General features: G+C 32.4%; 1 protein-coding gene across 1 annotated transcript in view; it reads left to right on the forward strand.

The window, feature by feature from the left end:
• The first annotated feature begins 9459 nt into the window (after positions 1 to 9459).
• LOC145008004 (putative cation transporter HKT1;4) overlaps positions 9460 to 12798 on the forward strand; it is a 7383-nt gene continuing 4044 nt past the window's right edge. The window contains exon 1 of the mRNA XM_078966615.1: positions 9460 to 10775. Coding sequence (XP_078822741.1) covers positions 9565 to 10775 — 1211 coding nt within the window. The 5' untranslated portion in view covers positions 9460 to 9564. The remainder of the gene's footprint in view (positions 10776 to 12798) is intronic.

A 12798-nucleotide genomic window follows, 5' to 3' on the forward strand; every position in this document is an offset into this window, starting at 1 on the left:
CCAGCCAAACTGAGAATGAAAGTTGTCTTTATTTGTTTGAAATCTAGCGTCACTATACCCCGTAAGTCTTAAGTCATTACTGCCACCAAGCACAAGGACCTAATCCTTAGTTCTTCGCAGATAATTAAGAATGTTTTTTACCACTATCCACTGAGCCTTACCCGGATTTCCCTAATATTGGCTAACCATGCTCAAAGCAAAATCCACGTCAGGGAGAGTACATGTCATAGCATACATGAGCGATCCAATGGCAGACGCATATGGAACTCGACTCGTTTCTACTATCTCTGCATCAGTACTCATAATCTGAGTCTTACTCTGTTTCATATTACTCTGGATAGGTAACTCTCCTTTCTTGGAATTCTCCATGCTAAAATGCTTTAACACCATATCCAAATTTGTACTGTGACTAAGTCCAAATAGTCTTCTACTTCTATTCCTAACAATCCTTTTCCCCAGAATATAAGTAGCCTCTCCTAGATCCTTCATAGCGAAACACTTTCCAAGCCAAGACTTAACCTCTTACAAAGTTGGAATGTCGTTTCCTATGAGTAGTATGCCGTCAACATAGAATACCAGGAAGGTGACTATACTCCCACTAGCTTTCACATATACACAAGATTCATCTTAACTTCTTGAGAATCCAAACTCTTTAACTTTCTCATCAAAAGAAAGATTCCATCTACGAGAAGCTTGTTTTAATCTATAGATTGACTTCTCAAGCTTACACACTCTATTAGGGTACTTAGCATCCATAAAACCCTATGGTAGACTCATGTAAACATCCTCAACCAACTTTCCATTAAGGAAAACCGTTTTGACATCCATCTACCAAATTTTATAATCATGAAACGCAGCTATGGCTAGCATAAGCCAAATAGATTTAATCTTAGCCACTAGTGAGAAGGTCTCATTATAGTTAACCCCTGGGGTTTGAGTAAAGCCCTTCGCAACTAGTCTATCCTTAAAAGTGTGTACCTTTCCATCCATGTCGGTCTTCTTCTTGAAGATCCATTTGCACCCAACTGTCATATGACCTGGTACATTGTCAACCAAATTCCAAACATGGTTGTCATACATGGACTTGATCTCGCTGTCCATTGCCTCTTTCCACTTGGCAGACTTAGGGCCCACCATTGCTTGCTTGTAGATAGAAGGTTTATCCAAATTTACCAGTGTCCTATCACTGATAAACGTATCACCTTCTGTAGTTATATGGAAACCATAAAACACTGGCAGAACGCTAACTCTACTAGAACTCCTAAGAGGCAATAGCTCGTCAACTTGTTCAACATGAATTTCTTCCTCAGGTTGAGTGCTAGTGTTCAAGGTTCCTTCATTGTTTGACTCTTGAATTTCTTCAAGATCAATTGTACTCCCACTATCCTCTTTGCATTTGAGCTCGCTCACATGAAAGACTCCCATATGTGCTATGAAGACCACATATTCACTAGGTGTGTAGAACAAGTATCCAATGGACTTTTATGTTTAGCTGATGAAAATACATCTCTTACTTTGAGGTTCAAGCTTGCCGTTAGTCGCTCGTATAATGAAAGATTAACAACCCCAAACCTTGATATGTGCTAACGAGGGAACCTTCCATGTACGTATCTCGTGAGGTGTTTTGGCAACTTTCTTGGTTGGGAAAAGATTAAGAATGCGGGCGGAAGTCTCTAAGGCATACCCCCAGAATGATATTTGAAGTGAAGCTTGACTCATTAGTCATCATTGAACAAACCATGTCTAACAAGGTTCAATTATGCCTCCTAACCACACCATTAAATTGTAGTGTCCTAGGAGGTGTAAATTGTGAAACAAATCCACATTCCTTGAAGTAGTCGTGGAACTCGATACTAAGATTCTCACCACCTCTATCAGATCTGAGCACCTTGATCTTCCTGCCCATATGATTCTCGACTTCATGTTTGAACTCAATGAAATTTTCAAAGGTTTTCGACTTGTTCTTGATTAAGTAGATATATCAATATCTGCTATAATCATCAGTAAAAGTCACATAGAATCGATTTCTCTCCTTATGGTGGATTATGAAGGGCCCAGACATGTCTGTATGTATGAGATCCATCAATCCTTTACCTCTTTCACAAGAACCAGTGAAAGGTGATTTAGTCATCATTCCAATCAAACAAGATTCACATGTATCATCTAACCTTAATTCAAATGATTCCAACACTCCATTCTTTTGGAGTTGGGCAATGCATTTCTTCTTGACACGTCTAAGGCGAAAATGCCACAAACATGCTTTGTCAAAACCATTAGATGAATCAATTTGCAAAACACTATTACCTAAATTATCTACAACCATCACACTTTCATACACATCATTACAAGGTAATGCTTCAAAATAAAATACACCATTTTTATAAGCATAAATAGAACCATCTTCATTATCAAAAGAATATCAAAAATATTGTTTGTATTAGCCATGAAATGAATTAATATTTCTCGTCATTTTGACGAATAGCAACAATTGTTCAAATCTAAACATAACTCATTACTAAGCACTAATGAATAAACACCAATCTTGGTAACATGTAACGATCTCCTATTGCCCATAAATAGGTTCATCTTCCCATGTTCCACAATCACACTTCTTTTTAGTCCCTGCAAGTCATAGAAAATATGAAAAGCACATCCTGTATCAAGGACCCAAGAATTTGAATGTGCTGAGTTTTTAGATAGGATAGTATAAACACATGCTGAGGTTGTCTTAACCTTGACATCCTTTATGTATTCAAAGTACTTAGGGAAACTTCGTTTCTAATACCCTTTGTCATGGCAGTAAAATAAAATAGCCTCTTTAGGGTCAAAGGCAGGAGGAGCATCAGAAATGGATTTTCCTTTGGGTTCATTGCTTGAGGACCCCGCTTGGGACATTTCCTTCCAATTCTAATTTGGAGGAGCTTTCCTCTTCTTCCCCTTCCCTTGCGTTATGAACAAGACTGGAGCAACAACAGCAGCAGGAGTTGACACAATACTATTTCCATTCATTCCAATCTCACAGTTCGCAACAAGCTCTGAAGCTGACTCAATGTGGTTTCCTCCTTGTTCAAATGATAAGTCATGATAAACTGATCATAACATCTAGTTAAGGAGTGCAAGAGTATGTCCATAGCCAATTCTTCATCGAAGTTCACATTAAGCTTCAACAAACGAGCCATATATCGTTGCATGTATTACAAGTGGGTCGTGACGAACTCTCTGTCCTTCATCTTGCTGGTAATGGAGGACTTTACTATCTAATATCTCTCGTGATGGGCTTATTGATGATACTTTTCCATTAAGTCCTTGTTCATCTCATACGGCCAGTAAACCTTATAAAACCTTTGTAGCTCAAGAGTCATAGTCACCACCATGATGCATGCCACTTTCGTAGCATCATTTAAATGTCTCCTATACTCAGCTATTTCTTCAGGAGTAGTAGTTGTCTCATCAATCTCATTCAGCTCTTTTTTAGTACATATTCCTTGTCCTCGAAGCGCAAGGCCATCTTGATGTTGCGTATCCAATCATTATAATTGGTGCCATAAAAAGTGAGTTTTGAGTAGAAGCTCAAGAGCGAGAAGTGGTTGGAGAAGTTGTTATTAGAGGAACAAGAAGCATTGTTGGAAGTTGACATCTGAAAAAGAAAAGGACAAGTATTGATTAGATAAGAAAATCCTTAATATAACACCCAAATGAAATATTAAGGCTAGGATCCAACTAAATAATGCATAATTCAGAAGAGGGGTGCCGTAATCTAATTGTAAATTAGTTAAAGGTAGCTAAATGAAGATATACCAATTTCATCACAAAAAAATGAAATTTGAATGAATTAGGTATTATATGAAATTCCTAGATCTTTTGAGATTCACTAAATTATTCAATGTCATGTTTAATCTTGCTTATGCTCTTCCATTTGTGATTGAGATACCGAGTATCACAAATAAGATACAAATATCTATGCATTTTAGCTTGATACTCTCGATGTCATTTATCACCTAATTAATATGCTGATTAGCTACACATGCTCCATTAATTAATGATAATTTAAGAGATACCCATTTTCACCCTTTACTAATCTATATTAGTGTGTTGGTTAACCATGCACGCTCCACTAAGGACTTATATAAAGTGCGATGTGCAATTTCATGGATTAGCATCAAATTCACATTTTCCTAAAGTAACTAAGATTGAGAATTTAATAAAAACATTTAGTTACTTTATTTAATCCATTATACTTATTAATGAAAATTAAGTGTCCTATAAAACCTGTTCGGGTAACGACCCTCCACCAATCAATGAATTGGTGGGTGAGAGTGGACACCCATTCAACTAACATTTTATAGACACTTTCCGCATACCCCCTTATAGACCGGCTTCATGAATGAGACATATTAGGGTTCGACTGACATGTTGTACACATATAGCAAATATTAAACTTCTAATTTTACCTGTAGTTTAAGGGTGTATTTTAAAATTTTGAAAATACTACGATTTTTTAATATTTTAAAATTTCAAAAATTAAAAACAATTTTAGTTTAAATTTAAAAAATTCAAAATCTTTGATTTAATAATTATCTATTGGTTAGCCTTTAATTAATTTATTAAATCATATGGGAATATCCATTACATTAATAAAAAATGATTTAACCTAATCAATTATCCCCTAAATCTCGAAAATATGGGAGGGATATATCAAAAAATCTTTGATTATCTAATTAAGCAATTAAGAAGATAATTACCAAAAATAACAACCCTACCCATAACCTTAATTTTTGAAATTTTCATGACTTGGGGAGGAAGGCAAAGTTTTCAATCCTTGCCTTAATTTTGAATACCCTAGGGTTAGGAAACCCTAAATCTCGAAATTTAGGAGGCCAAAGGAAAGGGTTAAAAACCCTTTTACAATTTTCGAAAACAAGGGTTATGAAACCCTAATCATAAGGCCGAGGGTTTAATTGCCATAAACCTTAATTTTTTTCTAGTTTAATCAATTACATCATATCTAATTGAAAATAAAAACCTGAAGCTGATACCACTGATGGGTTTTGAGCATAACAATCAATCCATATGTGTGCATGCAACCCTAATATATTCGAAATGATGTTTTCTCTACTATACATACAAGCATTGAACACAAAACAAGAACCCCTATTAGGTAACTACAAATTTCGAAATTGACAAACCAAGGGTTAGAATACATACCTTTATTGTTATGTTGTAATATCTATGTATTCCTTGAAGATCTTGAACTTTAAGAGGATGTGTCACTAGTGTAACACCTCTAATGGCTCACAAACACACTAAGCAAGAGGGTGAGAGGAGATAAAGGAGGAAGATACTTCAAAATTTCAGCTATCCTTAGGGTTTAATGGGATGGAAGAAATCTATAGGGTTGAATCTCCTTAAATAATTATTGGTTGCTTAGAACCAAAGCTAGGGTTTGCTAGAGGAAACCCTAATTTCCAACTTAAGGCCTAAGCAGCCCATGGAGTCCCTATCCCTAAGGCCTTGGACGAAAATTATAGGGCATCCCTAGAAGTTTTAGTCCAACCCTTTTAGGATGGTCCAAGAGTCCAAAACCACAACTATTAATTAGTTGCTAAATAGCCCCTATACTTTCAATTAATTTCTTTAATCCTAAAATTAATTCCAAATTAATTTCTGATTAAATATTAATTAGATAACATGATTTCTAATTAATATATTCTTTTCATAATACATAAATAAATCATTTTCCTATATTAATTTATCATTCCAAATAATAAATTCTTCCTCTTTTCTCAATAGGTGATCTTATCTAGTTGCTAGTATGAAGGCAACCCACAAGGACTGTTATACTATCAATTCAGGTACATATCAATTATAGTTATGGGCTTAGACACCTAATCTAACAGGAAGAAGCATGCTTACTTAAAATAAGCTTAAAGCTTCTTGCATGATCGATAATTTTTTCTTTTTCTGCATGAAAAAAATTATTGGTTGGTGAGATACATGAGTTTTCCTTTTTAAGAGAGAAAGGGAGTTCTCAAAAAAAGAGAGTTTTTCTTTAAGAAGTTTCAACTCAATTTTAAGAAAAGGTTTTTATTTATTGGAAATAGAAAGATAAAAATATGTATGATCAAACATATCATCTATATCAGAAGAGGAGTAGTTAACAAAATTCTTTACCTGATACGTGGAGGTTGAATCCCAGTCCTAAGATGTAGAGTCAACGTTAAAAGTATTGATGGTGTCCTTTGGTGCTTTAGCATGAGACTCGAAGATTTGATCCATGAGACACTTAACTTTTGTAACTTCATCATTACAAAGTTATTCTCTGTTGAAAGCGGTTGATAAGTTTTTCATCATCTCTTTTGCGGTTGAGCAGTTTTAAACCAAATGATAGACATCATATGAAAGAATTGATGCATACAGATAATGGAACCCTTACGGTTGAGTAGTTTTGAACCAAACAGTTGAGAAGTTTTGAACCCTTGATTTCATTAAAAAGGGTTCCATTTGAGCCATGGTACACTTATCTTTTAGAACTTTTTTTTCCTTTTTATATATCGACATAGAATTCTGCTTTGGTCCACGACTAGATGCATTATCATTGGAGAATCGATGCATATAGAAAATGGAATCCTTGTTAATGAAACCAAGGATGTTAAAGTCCATTATCTTGAAAACATCGATAGCCTTTGATTTCCATGCAGCAAAGTTGAGTTCATTGAAAGGAGGGATCTTGCCAATAACCAACAATTTGGGATTAAAGGAGGTCGACATGATAACTTGAGTGTATCGTAAACCTACTCTGATACCAATTAAAGGTTTTTATCGATCGGATACACTCGAGTGAATAACAAAGAAAAAATAAACAAAGCAAAGATTAAACAAAAAAATGAAAGAACAAGAATAATCACAAAGATCCATTCACTAGGAAAGTTCTCACAAAGAGAACTAGGTCACAAAGACGGTCACCAAGACTACATTAGGGTTTCACCTTAATGTTGATTATATATGATTATAGTAACGGGTATCCCACTAAGTAAGGTATGTATAATAATCTATATAAAGGACTGATCCTAATCATTAAGATTACGGATCAAACATATATTCTATATATACAACGTATAACTACCTAATATACATATATCGATAACATTATGAAGTTCATGTTAACGCAGGTAGGACTGAGATAACGCTAATATTGATGCTGGCGCTGACACTGGTGGTCAGTGTGTAGTGTTTGAATTATCAGTTCATAAGGTGTGACCTTACAATAATTTACATGTCGGTTGTGCACTAGTATTTCAAAAATACATCAGTAACATGATGTCATAAAACATAGTGTCATGCATGATTTGGTGAGTAAAAGATACAATCATATAAGTCTAAGTTAATTCGTTCATTTTTCACTAAAGGGAAAAGTGATATCTTTGGACACTTCGATGATTTGTTGTCGACATTTGAAGTGTTTGGCCGAGCCCGGACTGAATTGATGTGTTCAATTAGTAGTCTGAATTCAGTCGTCATAAATCAAGAAATCGAGAAACAAAATCTTGGATTATGAGATTGATTTTGATCTATGTCTCATTTCTGTCCAATATCATGTAGAACGAAGGAATATTTGATAACTTATCTTAAGGCCAATGTTTGATTAAATCAAAGCTCGAAAATGGCTTTGGAAAGCGCTCTTTGTTTAATTATACTTGCAATTGTATTTGTATGCTTATCCAAGTGGGAGATTGTTAGATTAAGGTGTTTATGATCATAACTAAATTGGTATAAACTTACAAATAGAATCAAAGTACCTTTTGGGTTGCCCTTATAACCAGTAATAGCTAGAAATGATATTAGGAGTGTGTGTGTGAGAGAGAGAGAGAGAGAGGGAGAAAGATATATATATATATATATATATATATATATATATATATATATATATGATTTGTTAATATATTATGTAATTAACATATTAATTGGAAATAAATAACTGATTAGTTAATTTGTTATGTGATTAATAAATTAATATGAGATCAATAGTTAAATAATTGATTTGTTAATTCATATTAATAATTTAATAAGAAATCAATTAAAATTAATTAATTATTAATCTTAATTAATCAGGGATTAATTTGGGATTATTAGAATTTAATTAAAGGTGCAAGAGGTGAATAGTAGTTGTGTAATAGTTGAACAAAAGAATGCAATTTTAGAACCATTTAAGGGTGGACGGTCTTGGAGGCTCTTCTACAGTTTTTGGAAGCTTCTTGGATGTTGACAACGAAATGATTTGAATTGAGATTAAATATATTATTTAATTAATTCAAATCTTGCTTTGCTGCAAGTTTCATAAACTATAAATAAGACCCTAGTACCAATAAATTTCGTATATACCTTTATCATAAGGCTTAGGAACAAAATTTACTTCACCTTTCTCTTTCTCCTCATCATTCCACGGTATCTAGAGTTTTGGATACAAATTATTAGAGACACTAAACTTTTGGTACTTGCCTTCCAAGGTTTTGACGAATAATATTGGTGTGCCTATTTGCTACAATAATCAAGAGGTATGTAACCTTAATCCTATATATATATATATTATAATAGGTTACCATTAGGGTTTTTAAAGTTCATTGTTTATTGCTATCAATAGAGAAAACTTAAATCAAAGTAGGCTGTGAACTTAATAAGTTATTTTGTGTCATGCTATTAATTATAACCTTTAAAACACATCAATTCCAACATTCTCATTGATCACATAAGCAGTTACGTTTATTTACTAGAGTGTTTACAAGTATATAGGAACCCATTATATAGGGTAAACGTTGGATAAACCAAGGATTGTAGGACTTATGTTCATAATTCCTACTTATGAAAGACTCATGGGGTGTTCGGGATTGCTTATTTAAAACAACTTAATGCTTATTAGATTATCCGTTGTTAAAACGGACTTTAAAAAAATGTTTGTATTAACTTATTCGGTATGAAAACAAAATAAGTTGATAAGTTATTTTTAATGTTGTAGAAACTCATAATTTATTTGTAATAATAAAACAACTTATTAAAAACCCCTTGAATAAATATTGAATAAATATGAAATGACTTATCAAAAACTCATTATTTACTTATTATTTAAGTCAATAAATATTTATAAAATATTTTTGTTAGAACACTAAAAACTCAATATCAAACCTTAATAAATCAATAAAGAGAAACAATTCGACGACCCCGTTACATGTAAAAAAAACGACTTGCTATCACAACATGTGATAACCGAGATAAAAGAAATTTATAAGACAATAAGTGGGTCCAATGATCCTAACCTTAAGATATAACGAAGTTAGTTATCATGTAATTATACGCCAAAATTAATCTTAAATTTTCGTAGAATTAATGAAACCGATAAATAGTACAACCTAGCTAGTATATATATGCCACCCCTGACAGTTTGATACGAAAACAATAGATATATAGAATATATAAAAAGACGACTATGTCCCCTAAGTCCGTACCCTATAAGTTCATTAGAAATCACTTAACATACCACACAATCTTCTCAATTCTCTTGCAACCTTCAAGATGGTGGTGTTTTCCTATGTAGGAAAGAAACTAGAACAACTTTGTTGTTCATGTTTCCATGTCTTGAGCTATTTAAAGCTCATATGGTTTTTATTTATTTGCTTTTATCATTATGTCTTTCGTCGTATGAACCAATTTTTTGTCGAGGTATTCTATTTTCTCTCCATTTCTTTCTTTGGATTTCTTATCCTCAATGCAATGGATCCAAGAACCCCCTCTTTTACCCCTAGAAAGTTTGACCTATTCTTCACCTCGGTCTCTGCATCCACTGTCTCTAGCATGTCTGTCATCGAAATGGAGGTTTTCTCAAATGCCCAACTCATCACCATGACAATCTTGATGTTCATTGGTGGTGAGGTTTTCACTTCAATGGTCGGACTTTTTCTGCGTAGTTGTTCACATCATAGTTCTATAAAAGAGGATGGCAGAGTGAATGACTCCATGAGTGATCTTGGCATCCCACCAAGCTTCAATGGCCAACTTGAGCTAGGCACCATAGCCAACCCTGAATTCGAGAGCTCAAAATCAGATATTTTCGACTTTGGTAATTATCATCCAGAACCCGTGGATGATACCGACCAACTGAACTTTAAATCCATTAGGTTTTTGTGTCTTTTAGTATTGGGATACCTATTATTGGTCCAGATATTAGGTGTGGTGTCAGTTTTGGTATACCTAAATGTCATCTCAAGTGCCAAAAATGTACTTGAACAAAAAGGTCTAAAGACATTCACTTTCGCCCTCTTCACCATAGTTTCCACATTCGCGAGCTGTGGGTTTGTCCCAACTAATGAAAACATGATGATCTTCAGAAAGAACACTGGCCTATTATTAATCTTAATCCCACAAGTTTTATTAGGTAACAATTTGTTCCCTTCAGCTTTGAGATTTTCCGTTTGGGCCATCGGAAAATTCAAAAAGAAAGCCGAAACAAGTTACTTGTTGAACAACACCCGTGAAATCAGGTTTCATCATTTCCTTTCTCATCTACACTCTTCGTTTCTTGTGGGTACGGCGTTGGTGTTTATCTTTGTACAGTATATATTGTTTTCCTCCCTGGAATGGAATGGTGATTCCATGAGTGGCTTGAACCATTATGAAAAATTTATCGGGGTTCTCTTCCAGACCATCAATACCAGACATACAGGTGAAACCATCGTCGACCTCTCCACCATTGCAGCTGCCTCTTTGGTGTTGATCGTCGTCATGATGTTAGTTTCTCTTCCTTTTTCACTATCTCAACATGATGAAATTTATTATTAGATTTTATAACATACTTAAATCATGAGTACCATTATTATTATTATTATTATAAATAAATCAATTTGTAAGGAGCGTTCATATATATGCTGGCTCACATGGATGCACTATATATCTAGTCGTTGCATTCATTTATTGGATCATATAAGAATATTATATATACGATGAAGTCAAAGTTAAATAAATACGTACTCCAAAAGAAATTAATAAAAAAAACTCAATTATAAGTTTGGAATTAACGATTTTTATAACCTGATGAATTGCTTTCTTAGCCTATGTCATAGGATAATAGTAATTTATTAAAAACTCCTGATGTGTAATTTATTAAAAACGCCTGATTTGGTTTTAACTGAAATATATTCCTTGATTAAATTTCTATTGTTCGAGAAATGCGTGCAGTACAATTTTAGATAAATCATTCGAAGTCAAGTCACTGAAACTATATTAATTTGTTGAATTTTTTCGTTAAAGCTTTGTTAGCTAGAAGCTTTATTTTGACACGTATAATATAAAACTTAGGCCTATGGCATCATTTTTGACGCGTAAAAGACTATGTGTCATAGATGTTCATGTGTGAACACCATCTCATTAAGGTGTAAATGTGATTCCAATTGGGTGTAGTTACCGGTTGTCACAGTCAATCACGTTTGTTTTGGAATCATGTGTGATTGTTTCTTCCAAATTATCAAAAATCGGACAATGATTTATGAAGAAATTATTTAAATATAATTAAATAGTTTAAAAAATAAAGATTGAAACTTTAATTTTCAATAATTGCTACATTGGATTTTGCGGGTCAAGAAGACAAACAAAACTGGGTATTTGGGAGTAAAATGGACGGCAAAAGAAATTCTCCAATTTGGTTTTCAATTGAGGTTATAATTATGGTCCCTCATATTGTGTCTTTTGATCTCTTTACACCCTCCTACTTATTTTTGAATTAAGTTAAACCCTCAACTATATATACATATATATTTATTTAATTTTAAAAATTAGTAATATGTTTATTTATTTTTTTATTAGTAAAATGATTATTTAAATTTAAAATTATGTTTTTTATTTAATCTAATGTTAACAAAATATAATTATATCATTTTTCTCATTGAATAGTTTGGTTGTTATTGAACTCTAATTTCAATAATGGTGTTTTTGAAAAAAATATTTACTATATAGGTGTAGTTTTAAAAATATTTACCAAATAGGTGTAGTTTCAATAATTTAATAGTTTTCAAAAAAAAAAATTTAATTCTTTTTACTGTTTTTACTATACTCTTTTAACTTTCTTTTTGAACATTTCGTTATTATTTTTTTTCTATTAATGTGTATCAAGTTATTCCAACTTATTTTTTATTTTCTTTTGTATTTTTTAAAAGGCGATTGTTGGTTTTGTTCTAAAAACATTATACCAACAGTTTTTTAAATTTAAATCAAAACATTAAGGTAAAACGATTTTAAAACTAAACTATTTAATTTAAATTGATTTGGTATATATTAGTTTTAAATATACACGTGTATTTTGGGTAAAGGAAAAAAAATACCCAATTGTTTTCTTTTTGTGCAAACTAATTTTTCCTCTCCAGTGCCGTTTTATGTAAAGAAACTAAAAAAAAATACATTTTTTTTCTTTTGTCGCTGTTGACCGGAGAGAAATTTTTTTTCCCTTAATACTTTCATTTAAATTATATACAGAAAAAACATATTTGAAGGAAAAAAATATTTTTTCCTTATATTTCCATATAGATTATATGCATATAAAACATTTTTCAAGAATTTTATATGTAGGCTATACGTCATTATTTTTTTTTTATTAATTTACATAAAATAATAGCTCATAAAAATATTATTGCAAAAAGTTAAAAAGAAAACTAAAAAAAAAAGTATATTAGAAAAAGGGTCAAAAATAATTAAATAGTAAAAAAGTTGGAAAAATATCATATTTTAAAACTATATCTATTTGGTAAATATTTTTAAAAC

This window comes from Lactuca saligna, chromosome 8 (genome assembly GCF_052625555.1).
Source record: "Lactuca saligna cultivar CGN05327 chromosome 8, ASM5262555v1, whole genome shotgun sequence".
NCBI lineage: Eukaryota > Viridiplantae > Streptophyta > Magnoliopsida > Asterales > Asteraceae > Lactuca > Lactuca saligna.